Here is a 26,475-nt window from a genome sequence, read left to right on the forward strand (position 1 = left end):
TGGAGGGACAATGCAGGGCCCAGGCTCTGCTCCAGGTTATGTAAATTAGGATGGGCTGGGGGAGGGAGTTGCGGGAATGTCTGGCAGCCACACGTTTTAAAAGCTCCCAGGTGACTCTAATTGTAGCCACTCATCTACCATTGTAGCCACTCATCTACCATTGAAACCACCCATCTACCATTGAAACCACTCATCTACCATTGAAACCGCTCATCCAAGGGAAGGGCTCAAAGCCTGGGCTGAAATTCCAACATGAGAAAAATCTAGTCTTTTGCCTTGAAATTGCTCAGAACTTAGGACAGTGATCTATTTAACACTTTGTTTGGCAGTTTAAATACAGTAACTGTGGGTTATAGAAATGAAAATCAGAAATGACCAAAATGCCCAACAACACAGAATAGTTCACTACACTGTGATAACACATGATAGAGTATTACCCACTCACTACAATTATGTTTTTGAAGAATATTTAATGAAAAATAAATAATAAATAAAAAAATAAATAAATAAAGTTCTTAACGTAATATTAAATGAAGAAGCCAGAATAAACCAAAGTATGGTTCTAATTTTATTACCAGAAAAACCTACTGATAATGATAATGATTATGCTATTATATCATATTATAGATAAGGAAACTGAGGATTAAAAATGTAAAAGAAGCTCACATAAATAGTTGATGTTGATCTGGAATTCATATTTGTTTGATCCTGGGCAAAACAATCTTAGTATTCTGCTGTGCTAAATGGAAATTTGTCAATAAATGTTAATAATGATTATGTCTGAGTGATAGAGATAAATTTTCTTTTCCACTATTTCCTTGCTTCCTAATTATTCCATGGTGAATATGTATTCGTTTCATAATTAGGAAAAATGGAAAAAATCACTTAAATATACAAATTATATGCAGGGCATTGTTTAGAAATTATTCCAATGAAGAAAATGTGGTACATATGTACAATAGAGTAGTATTCAGCCATAAAAAAGAATGAGATCCAGTCATTTGCAAAAACGTGGATGGAACTGGAGGTCATTATGTCAAGTGAAATAAGCCAGGCACAGAAAGACAAACATCTCATGTTCTCACTTATTTGTGGGATCTAAAAATCAAATCAATAGAACTCAGGGACATAGAGAGTAGATGAAAGGTTATTAGAAGCTGGGAAGGGTAGTAGGGAGTTGGGGGTAAGGTAGGAATGGTTAAGAGCTACAAAAAATAGAAAGAATGAAAAAGACCTACTATTTGATAGCACAATAGGGTGACTATAGTCAATAATAACTTTATTGTATATCTTAAAACAACTTAAAGAATTTAATTAGATTGTAACTTAGAGGCTAAATGCTTGAGGGGATGGACACCCCATTCTCCATGCTGTGTTTATTTCACATTGCACGCCTGTATCAAAACATCTCATGTACATCATAAATATGTACACCAATATGTACCCATAAAAAAATTAAAAATAGTAAAAAAAATTTGAAAACATTATTCCAAAAAGTAAGCAGAAACATTTGTCTTGCAAATGTTTCCTTATTTTTGTAAGAAGAAAGGTGTGTAAGACCTTTGGTTGGAAGGTAAATTAGTATAGCTATTATGGAAAACAGTATGGAATTTCCTGAAAAAAATAAAAATAAAATTACCATACAATCCAGCAATTCTGTTACTGGATATATATCCAAAGGAAATGAAATCACTATGTTGAAGATATGTCTTCACTCTCATGTTTACTGCAGCACTATTCACAGTAGTCAAGATATGAACTCAGCCTTCAAGATATGAACTCAACCTTCGTGCCCATCAGTGAATAAATGGATGAAGAGGACAAAGGGTCTTCAAAAAGTTCATAGGAAATGTGTAGTACTTAAAAGGAAACTATGCATGGATTTCAACTTTTTTACACCAAAATAAACTCATACTAACTTGTCATAACATACCTGAACAGGAAGTAGTTTGAGGTACTAAGAAGGATAAGACATCAGTTTCAAACAGCCCCAATCAGAGCAACATGAATTCTGCTAAAATTGAACAAGGATAAACATCAAATTTATGGTGAAGCTTGGGTGGAAGAATGGTGAAATTATTTATGCTTTATAAAAGTTTATGGGGACAATGCCCTAAAGGAATTGACAGTTTATAAATAGCTAACTCATTTTAAGAAGGAGTGAAATAATTTTGAAGATGAAGCCCATAGCAGCAGACCATCCACATCAATGTGTGAAAAAAATTAATCTTGTTCATGCCTATGATTAACAGCAGAAATAATAGCCAACACCATAGACATCTCAGTTGGATCAGCTTACACAATTCTGACTGAAAAATTAAAGTAGAGCAAATTTTCCACTCAATGGGTGCCAAAATGATTGTACCCAGATCAGGTGCAGACAAGAGTAGAGTTTTAATGGAGATTTTAAACAAGCGTGATCAAGATCCTGAAGTATTTCTTTGAAGAATTGTAAAAGAAGTGAAACATAGCTTTACCAGTATGATCCTGAAGACAAAACACAATCAAAGCGATGGCTACCAAGAAGTGGAAGTGGGAGCCTGTCAAAGCAAAAGCAGACTGGTCAAGAGCAAAGACCATAGCAACAGTTTCTTGGGATGCTCAAGGCATTTCACTTGTTGGCTTTCTGGATGGCCAAAGAATGATAATATTTGTTTACTATGAGAGTGTTTTGAAAAAATTACCCAAAGCTTTAGCATGAAAATGCCCAAGAAGCTTCACCAGACAGTCCTTCTCCCCTAAAACTATGCTCCTGCTCGTTTCTCTCAGCTAAACAGAGGTATTTTTTTTTTTTTGAGAATTTTGATGGGAAATCATTAGACATCCACATTACAGTCCTGATTTGGCTCCTTCTGATATCTTTTTTGTATCCTGATCATAAAAAAAATCTTAAAGGGCATCCATTTTTCTTGAGTTAAGAACATACATTGACCTGGTTAAATTCCCAGGACCTTTGGTTCTTTAGGGATGGACTAAATGGCTGGTATCATTACTTACAAAGGTGTCTTGAACTTGATGGAACTTGTGTTGACAAATAACGTTTATATATATTTTTATTTTTAATTCCATTTTCCATAAGCTTTTCAAAGTGCTGTCACATATAGACAATGGAATACTATTCAGTAATAAAATACAATAAAATGGAATACTATTCAGCAATAAAAAAGGAGATCCTGTCATTTTTGACAACATGAATGGACCTAGAATATGTTATGCTAAGCGGGATATACCAGGCACAGCAAGATAAATATTGCATGATCTCACTTATATGTGAAATCTAAAAAAGTTGATCTCACAGAAGCAGAGAGTAAGGTGGTTACCAGGAGCTGGGATAACTGGGGGTGGTGAGGTGGGGGGTCTTGAGGCGGAGGAGTTGGGGAGATGTTGGCCAAAAGATACAAAATTTCAATTAGATAGAAGAATATGTTCAAGAGGTCTACTGTACAAGACAGCATTTACAGTTAACAATATATGTATTCTTAAAAAATGCTAAGGGAGTAAATATAAAGTTCTCTCACCACAAAAATGATAACTATGTGAGGTGATGCATCTCTTAATTAGCTATACATTATTCCTCAATGTATATATATTTCAAAACAATATGTTGTACATAGTAAATACATACATACATGTTTCTGTTGATTAAAAAATAAGAAATTTAAAAGAAAGAGAAAGATGTACAAGATAACTGATTACCTTGGGAGTGTGGAATTGGGATGTGGGAGTGGAGGAATAATTAGCTCTTTACACATCTTTGCAATGTTCCACTTGTTATTACAATAAACAGGACTTTCTCCAAAATTTGAAAAACACCAAAGAAATTTTAAAAGGGAAAGATAAGGATTCAATATATTTTTGTCAATTGACAGGTGAAAATGTGAGTGCATTTAGAAATACAAATAAATTTCATTACAAATATATTTATCTTAGAGATGAATGCATTTTCTAGTTATGTAGAGCCTGAAGACACGAATGCTTGAAGAAATACAATAAAATATACAATCACAAAACATGTAAAATGTCTCTGTAGCCCCAATCAGACATTTCACCTTTCTCAGTTTGGACTTTATGACCTTGCTTATCATAGCTTAGAAGAAACATGATGTTGGTATGACATACATATGCAAAAAAAACTCATTAAAAATGATCACCTATGAAGTCCTAGAAATTATTCTCCCTGGGCACAATGCCAGCATCAGTTATTCATAACCCTGAATTGTTTTCCTCAGCCATCAGAAGTAAGAAACACGCCAAATTTGAAAGTACTTAAAAGTGAAGCAGGTGCTCTGATCACACCCCTAGAGCCTATGTCTGAAGTGGCACCGTAAGTTTTGGTTGAAAGCATTCCCTATCACCACCATATAAATGTCAAAAGCCTTAATGTCATGGCATAAAACTAACAGCAGCACAGAATGACAGGCAGGGAGTCTGGACCTTGGGTTCCTCCATGTGTGAAACTGACAAGCTAATATAGATTGAAATGCTTAGGGCCTTTTAAATGAGAATTAGCAACACAAACATGGAGTAATGCAAAGTGAAAGGGATAACAGGTAACACTCAGATCTAGAAGAATCATCCTCTCTTGTCTAGTCTCATTGGTTCACTCTAGGAATGGGCTATCAGCATGGCTTTAGAAAGCCAAGTCCACTTGTATCTCACCTTCCTCAGGTATACTGTTAAAATCATCATCATCAACCAGCAGAAATGTAGGTGTCAGGCACAAGGCTGCTCTAGAGACTGTATAGTAGCTGATTAGGCCCCGTGGAATGCACACTAGCCCTAGAACCATACTGTAGTGTTGGGAGAGACCCAACAGTGAGTAGAAATAGAAAAACTTAGCTTCTGCAGTGGCTCTCACTGTGTCTCTGCTCATGACTGGGATTTGTGGACATTGCCATAGGTAACCCCCTTCATTTTTAAAGGGGTGAATTACGTTCAGAATGCTCAGTATATAAGGCATGGAAAAACATAAACTGTATTTCAGAGTTCATCATCAATAAAAACAAAATTTGAAAAGTTTCTCCATGAGGTGCCTAGGGTTAAGTCTTGGTTCTCTACACAATTAAGTTATATAGACCCCAAGGACATGAAAGAAATGAAAGGTGACAGTAGCACAAATTAGCAATATAATGCTGAGGTCATACTTGGTAAAGGAGTGATCAGGGCAGGAGGGATAAGGCTGGAGAAATTTTCAGGAAGTGACTTTTTGAGCCAACTTTAACGCCTAGAATGTGAAGCCAAAGAGTAATCTGCTAGGAAAGGGAATGGCATGGGCAATAGTACAGATTTGGAAAGCTCACTGTGGGAGCACAGCAGAAGTGTCTAACAGCACTCCAGGCAGAACAGCTGTCTTCAGAGAAGCACGGTTTGAGAGGCAGAGACCCCAGCTGTAGTCCTCACTGTGAGATAAGCCCTAATGAGTGGCTGTCTGGTGTGGAAAGCTGGTGGGAGGGAGTCAGAGGAGAGAAAGACAAGAGGAAGGAGACCTATGCTAATGACAAGGCCATATGCACATACTTCTCAAACAGGGCTGGATTGAGAGATTTGCTTTAGGACAAAAGAAACACCACATATCCACTAAGGACTGTTCACCATGCACTGTCGAGCAAAATCCAGGGCCATCTGAGACCTCTGGCTCCCCACTTTCAAAGCAGGAACATGTTCTTCCCACTTCCTTTCCTTAGGAGATTAAGTGAAAAGACATAGCCATTGCAACATTTCCTCAGAGCAGAGAAGCTGCAGGAGATCAAAGTCTCACCACATAAAGCTCTTCAGGGAAAGGGCAGAATCCAAATAGCTGAAGATTGGACCATGAGACAGGGAAGGGTCATGAGGTTCAGGCTCCCATCCCATCATTCAACTAATTTTCTGAAACTCTTGACTGTTCCTGACATCCACAGGCCAAGAGCTATCTTCCATGACCACAGACTATATCCATAATCCTCACAGTCACAAAAGCCTAGGCAAGAACCATAAGTAATTCCATATGAATCCACCCTCCATATGAGAAAAAGAAAATTAAGCAATGGTGTTAATGTGGATGGTGACATAATGAAACAAGAACAAGCTGGCTTAGAGGCAGGATCTAGCTAGGCATAAATAAGTTCACAGAATCCCCAAAAGGTAGATATAAGAAGCACTGTAGCACTCCCTTGATGTCTTGAAGTGGGGCAACACTGCTTGCTGTTGAGAGGCCACTGGGCAGGGCTGCCCATTTTTCTCTGATTAGAAGGGCAGGGAAAAGAAACCGACAGAGAACTCTAAATGCAAAGCATCATGCTGTTTCCACTTACAACCGCTTTTGCCCCAAGTCCTACTGACCTAAACTTATATAAATAAACATCAGAACAGGGAGAGATTTTGCTCATTAAATCATTAGCTTTAGCTTTAGAATGTGGAAAGTTTCCCGGCTAATCCTGCTACGCATGGGAATCTGGCCCTCAAACAGTGAAAGAAGCCCAGGGCATCAAGAGTTCAGTTAAACTCAGAGACTGGTCAGCACATTCCCTCTCTTGGGAAACTCCTGGGATGGGGCAATATCATCAATCTCTTCCATATCTTTCTTCTTTTCTGAGTGTGTTCCAGACATGATCTCATCCACTGTCACCATATCCCCTGAAAAATAATGATGGCAATTTACATTTGCTCTGTGCTCTAGACTTAAAGTACTTTTAAGTACATTATCTTACTGCATGCCTATTTCAACTAAAATGGAATAGATATCATTCCCACTTTGTAGATGTAGAAACTGAGGCTTGTTAAGGTTAGGGGAGTTGTACATATAGGTGGGGTAGCTCTGGCCTCCCATCCAAGTATTATAATCCCTGTATACTTCTCACTGGATCTTGTTGCTTCCCACAAGGAAGAAAGGCAGGAAGAATCTGCAACTCCCATTTTGTTGATGGGGAGATTGTGGCACTAATTTTTCAAGTGATCTTTGTGTAAGGCATAGAGTGAAGAAAGGGAAAATCTAGGAAATTATCCTTAGTCCAGGTCATCTGGCACCCTGAAGTCATGATAAAATGTAGTTTCTTGGAGTAAATCCTAAACTTTATAAGTTTTTTAAAATTTATTTTATACAATAGTTGTACATATTTTTAGAGTAATGTGATATTTTGATACCTGTATATAATATATAATGATCAAATCAGGGTAACTGGGATATCCAAACCTTAAATCTAACTTTATAAACTTGCAAAGTTTCGTCAGAGTGACAGCTACAGCGGATGAATCAGACTCAAGATCTATATCCAAATAATCCTCTTCTCTTAGCTGTATTTTTTTAAGCAAATGAAACTGACCTTGGGAATTCCCAGGACACTAAAGAGTCCATAGGTCAAAGCCTCCTGAAGAAAAAGAAAAATGAAACATGTCCATCATATGGATTTGGAGTTCCCATTTTAGCCTCTTCCATGGCTTCCTTCCCTTGGTGATATTTTAAAATTCTAGGCAGGTGATGAGCCAAAGTCCACCGGAGCTATTTCAATCCATATTTGGCATTGTCGAGGCTCAGATATATTGTACAAAATAGCCCATGGTGTGAAACACCATAGAGATATGTAATTATAGCTGAAGTTGCCAGTATTTGTTTTGTTGGCTCCTAGATTGCAGTAGGACAGCTGCACCAATCTCTATTTAAATCCAAAGGGCAGTACCTTGGGCTAGCTGGGCATATGCCTTGTGCATCCCAAGACAAACAAAGGCACCAATCCTGATGAGGCTTGGATGTCCCCTGGTACCTGCAGGAGGCCATAAGATCTCAGCTCCCTCTGTCTCAAACCTGGCTACCTTTCCAGGTGGAATAACTCAGATGTAATGATCTGTTCCTGTCACAATTTGAGAGTGGGCTTTTCTCCTGTTAAAAATTTATTCTGAACAAAATTGGTTTATGAAAATGCCTCCAGTTGCTCATTGGCAGAGAAAAAAGACAGATCTGCCTGGTAGGTTGCTTTTGTTGGTGATGTGTGTTTATTTTTTGGTTTGCTTAATATACTGCCTGAAGCCCCTTTCCTCAGGGCTCTTTGATGCTGGTTCCTTTCCCTCATTGCCTGCACCAGCTGCCTCATCTACCCACATGTTCTCAAATCTCTTACCCGTCAGCCCCCACAACCTGATTTGCCCCCATTACCCTGAACGCCACGGCCAGGAAGTACTTGCCTCATGGAGGTCTCAGGGGGCCTGGAAAGCATTGCCCACCTCAAATCACACCTGGACCAGTGGGAAGGGATGAAGGAGGAAGAGGAAGAGGAGAAGGAGGAATAAAGAGGCTACAAATGTTACTGTTCTGAAGCTCTCCCCACCACCACTGCTGCCACCATCACTACTCCCCACCCCAGCCGGTTTTATGGACTCAGAAGGTCCTCATAGCCCTGTAATATATGCACACCTACAATGAGGAACTGGAAAGGCTTGGGAGGGTTCTTGTAAATTGCCATTCTCTGAAGCTTTCTCTTGGGAAGAAATTCTGAATGCTTGGCTTAGTCCCAGCCCTGTCTTCAATGCTAATGTTGCTTCTCTTTACACACTTACAACTATACCTGGTTTTAATAGCCTGTAAGTTACTAGAATCTGGAAAAGAATATAAAGTTTTAATATTAAAAATGCCACTAGCAAAGAAAAATAACATTGTAGATATGCATCTATTACCATGGCTATATCATTAAATGAGAAAAACTGGTTACTAAATGTAACCATATACACATAAACAGAGGAATAACTGGGAGAATAAACAGAAAGTATTAGCAACTGTTAGAGAGTTAGACAACCAAGTGGGTGGATTATTTCTGTTTCTCTTTGCTTGTCTGTATGTTTTATATTGAAAAATATGTAACTTTGTAATTAAACATAAAAAAGATAAATAAAAAAGTAGAAACTTCCTTTAGAAAAAAATCAGAAGGAAGGTTGAGTAACTCCAGTTTTTTTAATTCCTCTTGTGTGTATGCTAGAAATGCAGCCTACCTGGGTTCACATCTTGCCGCCTCCACTTGAATGATCCTCTCTAAGCCTGATGCCTCATCTGGAAAATATTAACAGTAACTCTATAGAGCTGTTTCAAAGATTAAGCGAGGTATTCCTTGTAAAAGCGTGCCTTCAATAAATGGTAGTTATTATCAGTTATTCTTGTATGTTTGTCTTTATAGCATAGGTTTAAAACCTTACAAATACTTTTCCAAATCTTTTCGTGAAGGCAAAATAGTCTTGTGAAATTTGCATACATTCCTCCTATATGCAAATTCATCACATGCTCCCTCTTCTTTCAGCGTAGACAAATGCTGGCTTCCCCAGCAGCAAGCACACTCCTGAGGCCCACCCTGCTCACAGTGTCACAGAAACAAAAGAAAGGGAGAAGAGAAAGGAAGTTGATTCTGCTTCTCTTAATCTGGGCAAGTTGACTTGTGTTGAAATTAATTATTGGAAGACATGGTAATAAATGGTTTGCTTTCAGAATCAATACTGGGCAGACAAGAAAGCTTTCCTCTGGAATAGCTTTCCCTGTTTCCTTTCTAAACCATGCCAATGCTCTCTGAGAGACATTAACTTTATTCTTCCTATTGGTGTGTTACTCTCACTGTGCAAGGTAAAATATGTTGTGAAAATTTGTGAAACTTGAGTGATTCCACTCTTTCTGAGGAGGGCCACTAGGCAGAGAATCCTTTAGAAGGGAGAGTCTGTTCTCACTTGGCTCATAGTGTCTCTACTTCTTTCTCCCTTTTCTGGGGCCCCATGGCAGGCTCAGCTCCAGCCCAGTGACACACACCAAATGGAATCGCACATCTCCCTGACAGACTTGTCCTCCATGTCAGATTCCACTGGCAGCCAACGCAGCCTTGCCCTGGTACTCAGTTTCCATAACTACAATTTTGTCCTGTTCCTAAGAGCCAGCCATTACCTTACCAGGTACCCCAAGAATACTGCATCTGAATTGCAGCCCAGCGGCTACAGCCCGGCTACCTGTTAAAAGCCTCCCAGGTGCAAACTGTCCAGCCTCCACCTTGGGTCGCTGAACATCACTGGCTCCTGGATGCCCAGCTGCTGGGTGTTCCCTGCCCCTAGGCAGGATATACCATTACTTTATTGGCTTTCCTTGTTTGACTGGTCAAATAGGGCACCCATCTCTTCCATAACACTTAACGCTTGATGATGTTTGTCGGTACCTGCAGCTGATCTGTCCTTTTGGCACCTGGCCATCTCAAAGCACAGGCCTACTCTTTCCCACATAGCTAAGTAGACCACACCACGCTGAATCTTGAGAGATGACAGCATGGGACTCAACAGCTTTGCCTGGAAGGGAGTGAAGCTTAAATATATTCTATTACCAGCCACAGGCACCAACATGATCACCATTTGCTGCCACAGAGACCGCCATTTATGGAGCATCTCCTGAGAATCAAATTCTCGATTAGGTACTTTCCATATATTATTTCTAATCTCCACATCACTCTTCAGGGTAGGTGTCACTCTCATTTTAGAGAGAAGAACTCTGGGGCTCAGAGAACTTAAGTGATTATCACAAGGCCCAGGGCCAAAAGTGGAAAAAACAGACTGACCCCAAATGCTATGCTTTGCTTCACTATATCATATGTCCCAGTAGAGGGGAAATCAGAACTAAAGGGAACATCTCATATGGAGATAGGGGACTACTAGGGGGGTAGATTTTTGAAAGCTAGGACATTTCATTAGTGATAGCTTAATTTTAGCAAAAGGTAAAAGGAAAGGGATGAAATAACTATCTGGTCTGGGCCAAGTATAGTCCATCATTTTGTGCTAGAACATAGAAATGAAGACTCAGGCCAGATACCGGCCAAATCAATTGTTAAATAGGCCAAGCTTCAGCAAAGAGCAGAGCCAGCTGTCACCAATCATTCTTACATGTGCTTCAGATATACCAGAGGACAGGCAGAGAAGGGCAAAAGTCAGTCATATGTGGCCTGAGGCTGCATAGACACCTTTTGGGTTAAAAAGATGTCATGGAGGACCTTGAAGGTGACCCTTCATGATAGTCTGACAGAAATCTTAAAGGCAAGGAGGAAAAAAGTATCACTTAGGGGTCCTACAGCCACAGTGCTAATGTGCAGCTAGCTGTCTGAGGGATGACCCAGACCCACACATGGAAAAAGGGCTAGGAACTGGCTCTGGGATGGAAATGAGGACCCCACCAGGCCTGATCCCAGAGACATCCAAGATTCTTTTGAATCAAGAGACTCCACAGCAGGGTGGTTGACAGCCTGGACTCTGGAGCCAGACTACTAGGGCTTGAATCTGAGCTCCACCACTCACTAGGTCTATCAACTTGAGCTACTCATTTAGTCTCTGTGCATCAAATTCCCTATCTATAAATGAGAATTAGAAATATATATTAATAACTCATGGGATGTTTGAGAAATAAATAAGTTAACATAAGAAAAATAATTCAAACAGTGCCCAGCACACAGAAAGTACTCAGTAGGTGTTATTATTGTTGTTGTTATTAAGGCCATTTCCTTCTCAAAAAGGAGAAGGAAAAAAATGGCAACCAGTGAACATACTATATTGAATCAAAAGCAGTCTGTGACTGGACGAGTTGTCTTGGACTCAAAATCAGTATGCTGACTACAAAGTCAATATACAGTATACCACTTCTGTCTAATTTTTGTTTTGTTGTTGCCTGTCAGATCTCTTTGGAAAAGGCCAATCTTACCTGTAATAACAGCGAGTTTTTAAAAAGAAAAATAAAAAGACTTCCTTCCATTTCAGCAAACGGAGTGAGAAGGTTAAAGCCTCCTCAGGTAGTCAGGCTCAGTGTGATGATAATGATCCCAGCTGGATAAATCATGGAAACTTAGTGGGGCTGGGAAAATGGACACAGTAAGGACTGCCATTTCTTCTTGTCAAGAGTGGTTTCCTATAGCTTCATCTGAATTCTTTTTTAGCTTTCTTTAATTAAAAAAATACAAAGAGTCCAAAGAACTCACTCAAAATTTGACTCAAAAGATGCTTCCTCCAAAGTGCCAGACCCTGGGCTGGGGCTAATCAGGGTGACCCCCAGCACAGGGCAGTCTTGCAAATTCTATCAGGATAGTACTCAGATATGTTCCAGGTTATGTGGTTCTGGAGCCTGTGTTCTTATAAATATTCATCTGATCTACCTCTCTTATCATTCTTAGAGTTGAGAGGGACCTCAGAGATCATCTGGCCTGATATCCGCCCAACAAAGGCATTCGTTCCATAGCACTCATTCGTTTATCTTTCAAGAATCCATTGCATGTCAGGGTCAACACTGTGCTAGGCATTGGTTTAAAAAGACTGAGACAAAATTACTGCTCTGAGGAAGGTCACAGTCCACCCAGATAGTGAGGATAGCATAAAACTGATTATGGCACTGTGCTAACTACCATAATAGAGATATGACCAGAGTAACTAGGTGACTAGAAAAGGGGCACCCAATCCAAACCAAGGAGGCCACTGAGGGCTTCCTAGAAGAGGTATACTTGAGACAAGTGTTTGAAGGTGATAGGAGCTGGTCAGTTAAAGGAGTGAGAAGGATTAAGGAGACAGCATTGAGACTTGAGAGCATGGCATGCTCAGGAAAACTCCAGGACAACAGAAATACAAGGTGGGATAGAGGGAACACAGGAAGGGTAAAAGATAAAGCCAAACAAAGTAATGGGCAGGTCATAAAGGGTTTATATTATCAAGAGTTTGAACTTTATCCTGATGGGGAGCCATCTATAGGTTCCATAACCATTGGAGATCATGAGGATGAGATTGCATTTGAGGAAAGCCACTGTTGTGGCAGCATGAGGATAGATTTAAGACAATGGCTGGAGTCAGGGAAAACAGAAGGATATTGCAGTATTCCAAGCAAGAGATAATGAGACTCTGATCTAAGGCAGTGGCAATGGGGATGGAAGGAAAGAAACACACGAAAGAGGCAGAATCAATAAGACTTTGCAATAGTCTCAATGATGAGGAAGAGCAAGAGAAGAATCAAGAATGACTCCCAAGATTCTGGCTCAAGCAAGTCAGTGGTTGGTGGCCTTCACTGGTATAACAAATGCAGGAATAAGAGCACACCGGAAGGGGTGGGAGGTGATATAATAAACTTTGGACACACTGAGTTTAGGAACCCTCTGAAAATTGCAATAGAGGTGTCCATAGAGCCAATGGGTTTATAAATATCGAAACCAGGGGTGAAACCAGAGATGAGACATGGATTTGGAAGCCATCAGAGTAGGGGTGGCTGCTGAGACTGAGAGAGAGTTTAAATTGTTCAGGGAGTGTGTATAAAGTGAGAAGAGAAGATCTGAGGAACAAATCCTGGGGAAAAGGGAAAAGAGTTTAATCAGGACCAGCCAGAAAGTCATAAGGAAACCAAGAGAGCACGATGTCAAGGAAGGCTTGGAGAAAGAGGGCTTTAAAAGGCGGAAGTGGGTGACAGGATCAAATGCTTCAGAGCAGTCAATTAAGACATGTTAAGTGGCCAGGTGTGGTGGCCCACACCTGTAAATCCCAGCATTTTGGGAGGCCAAGGTGGGCAATCACCAGAGGTCAGGAGTTCAAGACCAGCCTGGCTAACATGGCAAAACTCTGCCTCTACTACAAATACAAAAATTAGCTGGGCGTGGTGGCGGGCACCTGAAATCCCAGCTACTCAGGAGGTTGAGGCAGGAGAATCGCTTGAACCTGGGAGGCACAGGTTGCAGTGAGCCAAAATCATGCCATTGCACTCCAGCCTGGGTGACAAGAGAGAAACTCTGTCTCAAAAAAAGAAAAAAAAAAAAAAAGAAAAGAAAAAAAAAAAGAAAAATCTGTTCAGTGTCTTTTGGATTTAGCAATAAATAATAAAATTAGCAAATAAAAACCAGAGACTCCTGTTGGAGTCCCTGGTAAGATTAACCACAGTGGGCCAGAGAAAACAAAAGCCAATGGCAGGGGTCAAGGGGAATGGAGGAGGTGAGGAAGTAGAGGCGGCAAATATAAACTCCTCTATCAAGAACTTGGACTACAAAGGGAAGGAGAAACAGAGAGGAAAGTAGAGTTCAGAGAAGCTGTTCTTGGTGGCTTGTATTTGTATTAATTTGTTTTTAAGATGGGAGAGGCTGGGTGCGGTGGCTTACGCCTGTAATCCCAGCACTTTGGGAGGCCAAGGCAGGTGGATCATTCAAGGTCAGGAGTTCGAGACCAGCCTGGCCAACATGGTGAAACCCCGTCTCTACTGAAAATATAAAAATTAGCAGGGTGTAGTGGCTCACGCTTTTGATCCCAGCTACTTGGAGGGCTGAGGCAGGAGAATCGCTTGAATCTGGGGGGCAGAGATTGCAGTGAGCCAAGGTTGCACCACCGCACTCCAGCCTGGGTGACAGAGCGAGACTGTCTCAAAAAAAAAAAAAAAAGATGGGAGAGAGTTGAAGGTGTTTAATCCTAAGGAAAAAAAGGTTGCCTGTATCGGAAAACCTCCAGTGGGAAGAAGCACACTACATCACAAGGCACTTCACTCTGTTTTGGACAGCTCATAAAAAAGCAACCCATGGTTAGAAGTTACATCTGAATTAAGCGAAAATTGGCTTCACTATACTTTTTATTCTTATTTCATCTATAGGAAGCCTTCAATTATCAAACCCATTACCCCCGCCTTGATAAAAATAAAAGATATTGACAAAATACACCACAATTGTTGGAAGGCTACCATGATTGTGAAGCTGAAGTAACTGGATATGTTCCATTTCAAGTAAATAATGTTTTATGGAAGGCGGGAGTGATGGCCAAATGTCCAACAATGATAGACTGGATTAAGAAAATGTGGCACATCCGGCTGCCACCCCGTCTGGGAGGAAGTGAGGAGCACCTCTGCCCGGCTGCCCCGTCCGGGAGATGAGGAACACCTCTGCCTGGCCGCCCCGTCTGGGAGGTGAGGAGCGCCTCTGCCTGGCCGCCACCCCGTCTGGGAGGAAGTGAGGAGCGTCTCTGCCCGGCTGCCCCATCTGGGAAGTGAGGAGCGCCTCTGCCCGGCCGCCCCGTCTGGGAAGTGAGGAGCGCCTCTGCCTGGCCGCCACCCCGTCTAGGAAGTGAGGAGCGTCTCTGCCCGGCTGCCCCATCTGGGAAGTGAGGAGCGCCTCTGCCCGGCCACCCCGTCTGGGAGGTGAGGAGCGCCTCTGCCCGGCCGCCCTGTCTGGGAGGTGAGGAGCGCCTCTGCCTGGCCGCCACCCCGTCTGGGAGGAAGTGAGGAGCGTCTCTGCCCGGCCGCCCAGTCTGGGAGGTGAGGAGCGCCTCTGCCTGGCTGCCACCCGGCTGGGAGGAAGTGAGGAGCGTCTCTGCCCGGCCGCCCCGTCTGGGAGGTGAGGAGCGCCTCTGCCCGGCCGCCCTGTCTGGGATGTGAGGAGCGCCTCTGCCCGGCCGCCCCGTCTGGGAGGTGAGGAGCGTCTCTGCCCGGCCGCCCCGTCTGGGAAGTGAGGAGCGCCTCTGCCCGGCGGCCCCGTCTGGGAAGTGAGGAGCGCCTCTGCCCGGCCGCCCTGTCTGGGAGGTGTACCCAACAGCTCCGAAGAGACAGCGACCATCGGGAGCGGGCCATGAGGACGATGACGGTTTTGTTGAAAAGAAGGGGGGGAAGTGTGGGGAAAGGAAGGAGAGATCAGATTGTTGCTGTGTCTGTGTAGAAAGAGGTGGGCATAGGAGACTCCATTTTGTTCTGACTAGGAGAAGTTCTTCTGCCTTGGGATGCTGTTGATCTATGGCCTTTCCCCCAGCCCCGTGCTCTCTGAAACATGTGCTGTGTCAACTCAGGGTTAAATGGATTAAGGGCGGTGCAAGATGTGCTTTGTTAAACAGATGCTTGAAGGTAGCATGCTCTTTAAGAGTCATCACCACTCCCTAATCTCAAGTACCCAGGGGCACAAACACTGCAGAAGGCCGCAGGGTCCTCTGCCTAGGAAAACCAGAGACCTTTGTTCATGTGTTTATCTCCTGACCTTCTCTCCACTATTATCCTATGACCCTGCCACATCCCCCTCTCTGAGAAACACCCAAGAATGATCAATAAATACTAAAAAAAAAAAAAAAAAAAAAAAAAAAAAAAAAAAAAAAAGGAATTGAATTAATTTAAATCTAACTAGCCACAGGCAGCTAGTGGCCACCATATTGATGGAGTAGTTCTAAATTTTCTCCTATCTCCAATGTTTGATTGTGTCACATCTTGTTTATTAAACTATAGTTTAATAAATAAATACTCTTTTCCAAAAGAGTACTCTGTCTTCTACCCTGCAAGAATGTGACTACTCTCAACTGTAGCCACCTGACTCCAGTGGGAGCTGCCCTTTCTTTTGTAAGTGCCACCCTACACCCTGTTGACTGATCATCATTTCAAAAGGAAACCCTCTCCATTCTCCCTTTCCCGTAGACCCTGGCAACCACCAATCCACGTTCTGTCTCTATGAATTTACCTATTCCAGATATTTCACACAAATGGAATTGCACAATACGCGAAAAAAAAAAAAAAAAAAAGAAAATGTGGCACATATACATCATGGAATACTATGCAGCCATAAAAAAGGATGAGTTCATGTCCTTTGTAGGGACATGGATGAAATTGGAAATCATCATTCTCAGCAAACTATCACAAGGACAAAAAACCAAACACTGCATATTCTCACTCGTAGATGGGAATTGAACAATGAGAACACATGGACACAGGAAGGGGAACATCACACTCTGGGGACTGTTGTGGGGTGGGGGGAAGGGGGAGGGATAGCATTAGGAGATATACTTAATGCTAAATGACGAGTTAATGGGTGCAGCACACCAGCATGGCACATGTATACATATGTAACTAACCTGCACATTGTGCACATGTACCCTAAAACTTACAGTATAATAATAATAATAAAAGAAAAAAATAAAAAATAAATAAAGATCCTTCATTTTGTTCAAATTTAAATAAATAAATAAATAATAAAAAATAAAAATATATTTTCCAGAATTAGGCACAATTTTCCACATGTGATCTAAACAGTGACAATATAATTATTATTTCTCTGGTTTAGATATTATATTTTAATTTATATTATCACTCAAAAGCCTTTAACATTCCTCTCTGCTCTAAGAATAAAGTCTAAATCCTTGCATCTACAGGTCAAAGTTCTTGCGAGTTTATACACAAACTACACTTTTTGAACTTTTCTACAATGATTCACATTCTACCACATAGAACCCTTTGCTCTAACCTACTTAACTGATTTCATTTACAGTATCACAGATTTTTCCAGGAGATTCCAGGGAGCTTGAGGATTCCCACTATGACCATAGTTTTCCTTTAGCAGAATTGAAATAATCTCAGAACAGCATTTTCCATGTCTCCCATTTGATGGGGCAGACTACGGTCCTCTCCACAAACATGATGGTTCATTTCTGTGTTCCTCTTATCTTCATTGTTTCTGCATAAGGTTCCACCCTCAGGTTTGTAGATTTCATATAGACGTGAAGCATCCTGATACATTGTCACTCTTCCCATTAGAACAAGTCCTTTCAACAAAGAATCCTCTTCTATTGCCATTTTCTAGTTATAAGCTCAATATCCTGAGGTCTCAGGACTACCTATTATATGTATCCTCTTGTGTTAAAAGTTTAAGTGCACTACTTGTTACACATGCCTTTTGTTGGTTTATTTATACAGAAGCCTAAAAATATTGTTTGCAACCTGTATTCTTGGTATTTTTTGAAACCTAAGGTTATCTAAGCACATTTTATTTATAACACTCTTTTTCTATGTCACCTGTGTAAAGCCTGACATATCTGATTTTGGCTTCACTGGGTTATTTTCTCCCTCTACTTTAAAATTCATTTAAATCTTTCTATATAGATCATCAAGGTTTCTGCCAACGTATATCCTTCCCAGTCCTCACAAGATGCACTCCATCCCTTGCCAGAAGCCCATCATCCTGGCTCTGTAGAACACAGTCCAGAAAACTTTTTAAACACCATCTACATAGGCAGGCATTTGTTTCTCAAAGCTTCCCTTCTTTGCTGTAGTTACTGCCATCACATGGAACAAGAGATAAAAACGCCACCTGTGCTTTCAAATCTTTCAGTTTGTTACTCAGAACTTATGTCATTAGGAATAAAGCCCCAATTTCTTCTGAATGTGCCATTTGTTCCCCAAAGGAAGCAGCAAATGTGGGTGACAGTTCATGGGGTTAATAAAAGGTTCATGGTAGGCTCTCTATAATACCTTGGATATTGGCTCCTGCCCTCTCCCAATTTTCTACATCATATCCACACAAAGTGACCTTCAGAACCCCTGACTGGAAGTTATCCACAAGATATAACATCTTTTTTCATCCTCAGTGTGATTACTGATGGTCTCCCATCAGCTCATACCAATAACTTCTCCCTAGTGCTCCAGGGAGGGAAGGTTCTGAATCCACCCCAACGGGAAACGTGTCATGCAAGATCCAAAGGGCAAGACTATCCTTTATTTCTCTGCTGCTTCACATTCCTCCACTTGCCCACTTCATGACATTAATTTTTCTGCATTTTCCTGGCTTTCTTCCTCACTATTTTTTTTTCACTTGCCTAAGAATCTTTCATCCTTGCTAAGAACCTAGAGTGTGAAAAAGCATCTATTTAAGCTCTCCCACCTTTTCCTTCTGCTTGCATTTGCAGCTGCTATAATTGGTCATCATCTCTGGCAAGAAGAGAAAGAAGGAACTTACTTTGAAGGTCACTGCATCACCGCATATTAACTGAATTGCCAGATGATGTAGCTTTCACTAGAAATGCCCCTTGAAAATCCTAAAGGAGCAAACATTATGCCTCCTTTCTTGCCACAGAATTTCTTAGAGGATTAGAACATGTTTGATGCATTTTTTAAAATTAGATTTTGAGTTCCTCAAGGCAGAAACTGTGGAACTCTAACTTTTCACAGTGCCCAACACAGAAACTTGATGGGAAATGAAAATTGATGAGGGCTATTGTCCAACTCTGAGGGCACAGACTTTCCATCTCTGTGCATTATCCTATTTTATTTTGCCCTTATTACTATGGTAGGTTTGCTGATTGTACTCAGAGTATCTTCGGTGGGCAAGGTCACTGATAAATCCACTAAAATGCCTTCCCTCTATTCTTACCTATTTTTAATGATTTTTTTTTATAGTTCCAGTTTTACTAAGTCAACAAAGTATCAAGATAGCACAATGCAGTTGCCTACAGAGTTCAGAACATTTGTCATCATTGACTCTTTCTCTTACCACTTGTTTGGATTATCCATTCATTCTGTTAATTCTTCTTTCATAATAGCTCTTATTTTTTATTGTTATACTTTCAGTTCTGGGGTACGTGTGCACAACGTGCAGGTTTGTTACATAGGTATACATGTGCCATGTTGGTTTGTCACACCCATCAACCCGTCATTTATATTAGGTATTTCTCCTAATGCTATCCCTCCCCCAGCCCCCTACCCCACAACAGGCCCCATTGTGTGATGTTCCCCTCCCTGTGTCCATGTGTTCTCATTGTTCAATTCCCACTTATGAGTGAGAACATGCGGTGTTTGGTTTTCTCTTCTTGTGTTACTTTGCTGAGAATGATGGTTTCCAGTTTCAGAATGATTTTTTTTAAGTGTGTTCTAGTCAAGTTTGATAAAAAAACAAAACAAAACAAAACAAAAAAATCACAAGGGTTGGATAGAGAAACAAGTAACCAGAGATTACTGAATAAAGTACTTAATTGTGCCCATGTTTTTCTATTTCTTTAAGTCTTTCTTTAAATTGCTCTTTCAAAAATGTTACACTAATGCTACTTAATATGTCTAGCTGCTTAAATGTGATTTGGTGCTCTGAGGCTTTAGATAATATATATTTGAACATAAACGCTTGCTAATTTTTCACTAAATTAGTGTACAGAAAATCTGGCATTTTAGATAATGAGGCCATAAAGCAGACCACTAACAGAGCAGGCACAGCTGTTATGTAAACCACAGGCACTTGAATACTCGCCTACCTCGTAATAGCAAATATCTCAGGACAATATAACAGTACCACATTCTATTCCACCACCTGGGCAGACATGGACACATCTATCCCCTGACAGCCATCCTATTATGAGCAGGAACTCCATCTTACACTTGTTTATATTCTTGATGACACTTAGTGTCTCTTAAAATATGTGTCTCTTAAAAACTACTCGGTGGCCTGAGTCATTTGGTGAGATTATAGGCAAACTGAGTCCATTATTTGACTAAGGACCAGGAAGGGTTCCCACCAGTGCCCAGGTCTTCTATTTGAGCACGCACAACCTCAGCAGCTTGGACTAGAAAACTGTAGACACAGATCCCCTGGTGTATCCCTTTCTGGGCCTTCACTCTGAATGTTGGATTCCTCCCTAGGGAGGCTGTCATGACTGCAAAGCCTTTCCCCAGTCAGCTCAGCTTCTATGTCAGCCATTCAAAGAGTGCCATCTGCAGGATGAACTGAGGACTCAAATATTTAATTCATCTTCAAATGGCATTTGAAGAATTTGTTTAAAATTTGTTCAAGAGCTATTAAACACAAAAGTTAAAGTTTAATGAAGGATAATGGATTGCCACATAAATTCTTCAAAGATATCATTTACGTCTATTTTAATAGCTGCCCTAAATGTCTTTACTACAAAGACTGACCACTGGTAAGAATCACAGATGCCTCCACTATCCCAAGGGTGGAAATGTATTTGTTCAGGGGCTTTACACTGCCTCAACCCCTCCCCGTGGGTAGCCATTCCCTCTGTTGAGGGCTTGCTTTTCCTTGCAGAAGGACAAATTTCCAGGAGCTGTGACAGATGTAATAGCTGTCTTTCTGCTTTCATTCAAGACAATTTTTTGAACCTAAATACAGAGAATGGGTGCTCAGAATTCCTTTCTCATTATCAGCCTCAGGTAAAGGAATCCTAAATGATAAGGCTGAAAGAGGTCCCTTCACAGAATCATGATCCTTTAGAGTATTGCTTATAAGTTACCCCAGGCTCCTACCCCACAGCATATATAGCCTTCCTGAACACATCTCATAAACAGCAACCCAAAGAACAAGAGTGTCCATGCTTTGGCTTTCTGTCATTGCTCTTCTTACTCGAGAACTTTTCAGTTCCTGATTAAATCCACTCCTCTTCTCCCAGTGGCCCTCATCTAATTGAGAGCAGAAGCAAGAGAGAAAGAAGAACACTTTCCTGCCTAGATTACCCCGTTTTCACCACCTAAACATGGCAATCATGTTGTACAGAACAAAGCAGGTCTCAGACAGGCTGCTACTGACAGTCAACCTGCCTTCATTATGGTCAGCATTGGTTTTCCTATGTGGACTAACAAGCCCAGGATGCTGGGCCGCTCAGTCTCCCAGAGTGGGGATGAAGGAATAAGGCAGGATTAATTCCACAACTACAAGATCCAGCTCTGGAGGCTAATTTCAGGGTAATGGGATGGCTCACAAACCCTAGGTAAAGTGCTCCCTTTGTAGCTCACATCTGCTTTTCTCCTTTCCAGAGCAAACATGCCTCCTAAAAGCATGAGCCTTTTGGAAGTTAGAACTCTGTCTTCTCTTTCAAAAAAAATGCAGTCTTATCAGAAAGCAGAGTCAGGGAGATGTGGATTATGCCAGTGGATTACTCATTGGAATGGCCAGAGGAAATTTGTAATGGATGTCAATAAGCGTGGCAACATCCCCCACCCTCACTCCCTTTCTCTTTGTCCCACACTTCCCATAAGCAAATGGGCACCCAGAAATGAATTTTATGCCCACTTCCTATACCTCAATAAGGAGGGACAGCATGGAATTAGGATAAGAACATGACTCTGGAATCCAACAGACCTGGGTTTGAATCTCAGCAGAGCCCCTGACAAGATGGATGACTTGGACACATGGAAGAACTTTCTAAGCCTCAGTGTTGTCTTCTATAAAACAAGGCAAATACTACCTATCATTCAGAATTGGTATAAGACAAGTTATATAATGGAAACATAAGCTCTCAAAACTGTGTCCATTCTTTCTTTAGCAAGAATTTAAATTCATGCGTCTTTGCTGCTGATGGAAAGGCATTGTCTCACGTGAAAGGAATACCAAGCGTCAGTGAGAAGGTGGAGGAACAGTTGGGAAAAATGGGACTGGGATGGCCATGGGTCTTGAATGGTTGTAACAAAATGCAAAAACTGTGGCCTATAACCAAAACATGGGCCTATAACCAAGGTTAGCATTGCCTCTGAGGCTATATCAGGCAGAGGGCAAGGAAGATTGAGCTGGGTCAGGGCTATGGGTGGCTTTGGGGATGTCCTTTCTAAGTGAGGAGTGCTGAGCCATAGGACAGCCCACAGGCAGAAGCACCAAGGCTATGGGATGGCCCTATTCCAACAGACCACCCCACGTATTACAACCTCCACTCTCAGCAGTCAGGGGATACTTGTGGCCCTCTCCCATCCTTTGGCCCCTAACAGACTAGAGAGGAATGACCCAGGGCCAGATATTGTGGATCTGTGCTGCATCTTGTCCATCATAAGGTGCATTGGGACCTGTGTCTATTACATTGGCAAAGTCCACCTCATTCTGCAGAAGGTCCTCATTGGCTATGAGGCTTTCTCTTTTTTTATTCTGGTAAAATATACACAATATAACACAATTCTAACCATTTTAAAGTGTATAGTTTAGTGGTATTAAGTACATTCACAGTGTTGTGGTGCAAGCATCACCATCATCCATCTCTAGAACTCTTCATCTTGCAAAACTGAAACTATGTTATCAATTAAATCAGGGGTGTCCAACCTTTTGGCTTCCCTGGGCCACATTGGAAGAAGTCTTGGGCCACATATAAAATATACTAATGATAGCTGATGAGCTAAAAAAAAATTGCAAAAAAAATCATAATGTTTTAAGAAAGTTTACCAGTTTGTGTTGGGCCATATTCAAAGCCATCATGGGCCACATATTGCCCATGGGCCATGGGCTGGATAAGCTTGCATTAAACAATAGCTCCCCATTCCTCCCTTCCCCCAGCCTCTGACAACCACCATTCTACTTTCCATCTCCATGAATTTCACTACTCTAGGTATAAATAGAATCATAAAATATTTGTCCTTTTTGTGACTGGCTTATTTCACTTAGTATAATGTCTTCAAGGTTCCTCCATGTTGTAGCATATGTTAGATTCCCTGCCTTTTTAAGGCTAAATAATATTCCATTATATGAATAGAACACATTTTGTTTATCCATGCATCCGTCAATGGACACTGGAGTTGCTTCCACCTTTTGAATATTGTGAAAATGTGAGTATAAATATCTGTTTGATGGCTCGGCACAGTGGCTCATGCCTGTAATCCCTGCACTTTGGGAGGCTGAGGTGGGTGGATCACTTGAGGTCAGGAGTTCGAGACCAGCCTGGCCAACGTGGTGAAACCCCATCTCTACTAAAAATACAAAAAATTACCCGGGTGTGGTGGCAGGTGCCTATAATCCTAGCTACTCAGTAGGCTAAGGCAGGAGAATCACCTGAACCCAGGAGGCAGAGGTTGCAGTGAGTCATGATCACATCACTGCACTCCAGCTTGGGCAACAGAGCGAGACTCTGTCTCGAAAAAAAAAAAAAAATCTGTTTGAGTCCCTGCTTTCAATTCTGTTAGGGATACACCCTGAAGTGGAATTGCTGGATCTATGGTACTTCTATTTTTAATTTGTGAGGACCCTCCACACTGTTTTCCACAGTGGCTGCACCATTTTACATTCTCATCAACAGTGCACAAGGGTTCTATATGAGGCTTTCTTTATCCCACAGGTGGGGTCCAATCCACCCATATTCCCTGGGCTCAGATCACCGCTGACATGGTCTTTCTGGCTCCTAGAAGGCCTCTCATTTTTCAGCATATGCTTGCAGCTCCCCTAGAGATGCAGTAATGCTCCATGACTTTCCTGTTCTTGCTTGGTTGTTGACATGCCATCTCTTTTTGCACCCATAGCACATAGTCTGTCTGGGGCTGGGAGCCTCCCTGGGTGAGGCCCAGGGCTCTGTACAACGCCCAAAGTAGGGCCCACATTGAGGGCTGTCTGCCTGGTGGGATCGAAGTCAGCTCTGGCTAAAGCGGTGATATGGCAAAACCTAGCTCTGTCATCCTCACTACTTCAGCAGCACCCACCCCTCTGTCCCATATGGGCACCCTTCCTGCCTTATTCCTCATTATTTTGTTTTACATGGCAGCTGATCACACCTGATAAAATAACTGGAGAGCAGTATTTCATCTCGAAAATGAAAATTTTCAGGACCCATTTGGAAAACTCCCCAATGCAGAAATATAACAGAGTTAGGATAATATTTTTGAGGTGGAGGCTCTGAACAAAAACACTTTGAAACAATTATACTATTAGACAAATGGTCAGGGCCTGTCATATAACATCTTTGTATAAATTCAAAAACGGTACCCTTTTTGGATCAGGTGTGCAGCTCAGCTAAAAGACTGAACATTATATAAATGGCAGTTTAAATATTGTACAAATGACACCAAGGCAGATTCTCTGGGCACATTCAGCCCTGTGAGCACATGGTTGGTGAGTAGGTGCCACCTATTTCTCCAGGTCCTGGAAGGTATCTGGCTTTGTAAATAGAGCTGGGACTGATTTTTAGCTCTCACTCACTGGCAGTGACAATCATAAGCAGTAGCCCTGGGGTGATGAGGAATCTAATAATGTCATTCCCTCCTGCCAGCACCACCTTGTGGACAAGGCATTTTCAGATCACACCAGCAGGAAGATTTTTTTGAAAGACCATAAATGTGGGCATCTATTTTACCACTCACCTAGAATCCAAAAGCAGACAAAGGACTCCTTGCATCAGGCAGGAAGGCAGCCCAGCAGCCACAGGTTATCAACCTAGCATGCCTCACCAAACACCAAAGCCACAGCCCTGGTCTCTCTCATCTAGACACACACACACACACACACACACACAGCTTCTCACCTGAGCCACCTCTTCAAAGTCATCATGCCTTTTCTGCAGGGCCCGGGCTCGATGTAAGGACTTCCCAACTCCAGTGTGTTTGCTGAGAAAGGCCTCACCATGGTTTTCAATCCAGTCCAATACCTGGTCAAAGAAGGATAACAGCAACAATGACTTCCTAGCAGAAGGAAAGACAGGTGACAACATGTGCAACTGCTAGAGTCCTAACCACCCCCATATCCCATCCCAATTGTAAAGCAGCAGACCATGGAAATAGTCAATCTGCTGTGAGTCCATGGGATTTCATTACTGTCATTGGCAATATCATAGTCCCATCCTTACCTAAATTCAACTTACCCTTTTTGATCTCCATATTATCCTTCCATTACTTTTTCCATTTTCTTAGTTCATTATTTTAAACAAGCTACACAGACCATCACGCACAGTTTAACCCCCTCACCACTTCTACCCAATCACATAAAGATATTGGCAGGAAATTAGGTAGTAGCAGTTTGGGCAGTATCTTGGCCCTCATTACTCATCCGTCACGCTGCCATAAGAACACAAACAGCAATGGCGACCAGTCATGGGGATCCTGCCTCATTGTGCTCCTGGGACTCCCCTTCCTAATCTTGAAAGCAAAGTCCAGGGTAGTCAGTCCCCAGTTGGATGCTCATGATATCTGACCCCTAGGAAAACAGCCCCCTCTGGCTTCTTTCCATCTCCCTCCTCCAATCGATACCAACCAACCAAACAAACAAACAAATAAAGTGTTTGCACCCTAAGTCCTTTAATATCTGAGTTTCTTGGGAAGTAGTGGAGACTTCACGCTCTTCCAGGCTAAAGATCTAGTGATTTGGCTTCAAGACAGTTTCCTTGATATTTAGAGACACTGGAACAGAGAAGCCTGGGCAATAGAGGGGTGAGAGAGAGGGGATGCTAAGAAGGGTGGAAAATAAGTTTTCCTGAGGGGCACTTGAGAGGCAGGATGGAAATCCCTTAGTAAATGCCTTGACGTGCAGGGAGGACGAAAGCCTTTAATACCCATTTTGCACTCTTGCAGATGGCCTAACAAAAACGTGTGAATCCCAGAGATCATCTTTTGATCTCTGAAGAGTTGGTGCTCAGTAAATCAGGTGACCACAATTAAATCAGAATTACAGTATAGATCCTGCTAAAACTCAAATGAGCCCATTCACTGCCTGCAATATTAACCATTAACTAAAAATTTAATTAATGATGTACTAGCCTTTCCAGATTTTGGAAGAACTTACTGGAAAATGGTTTAGATGAACTAGGTCTATTTAAAAGGATGGTTTAACTCATTCCTGTGTCTCAAACGGATTGCCCTGTAGCAAACAGAGGTAAAACCAAATCATTCCATAGACTGCAGGCATGGGAGTTCTCTGACATTTGGGATATTTTATTATCTGCAGTGTGCAAGGTATGATTTTCAAAGTCTTTGGTGGCAGGATCACAAAGCCCACATCGTGATTGTGCTAGTTCAGAGAAAGGTACATATGAATATAAAAATGAGGCTTAACAAATATCCACTTAATGAAG

At 41.7% G+C, this 26,475-nt stretch overlaps 1 protein-coding gene and 1 long non-coding RNA gene across 21 annotated transcripts in view; both read right to left on the bottom strand.

The window, feature by feature from the left end:
* Positions 1 to 26,475, bottom strand: part of KALRN (kalirin RhoGEF kinase) — a 687,608-nt gene that overhangs the window by 347,936 nt on the left and 313,197 nt on the right. For all 20 annotated transcript variants that reach the window (XM_054551360.2, XM_054551365.2, XM_054551362.2 and 17 more), the window contains exon 10: positions 24,934 to 25,056. In XM_054551360.2, the coding sequence (XP_054407335.2) occupies positions 24,934 to 25,056 (123 nt within the window). The remainder of the gene's footprint in view (positions 1 to 24,933; positions 25,057 to 26,475) is intronic.
* LOC134761108 (uncharacterized) lies at positions 2,774 to 13,577 on the bottom strand. The gene is made up of 2 exons (XR_010139340.1): positions 7,302 to 13,577; positions 2,774 to 6,615 (listed from the first exon to the last, which is right to left on the bottom strand). It is a non-coding gene; the product is annotated as an uncharacterized LOC134761108 (long non-coding RNA).

Source organism: Pongo abelii, chromosome 2 (genome assembly GCF_028885655.2).
Source record: "Pongo abelii isolate AG06213 chromosome 2, NHGRI_mPonAbe1-v2.0_pri, whole genome shotgun sequence".
In the NCBI taxonomy this organism is placed as follows: domain Eukaryota; kingdom Metazoa; phylum Chordata; class Mammalia; order Primates; family Hominidae; genus Pongo; species Pongo abelii.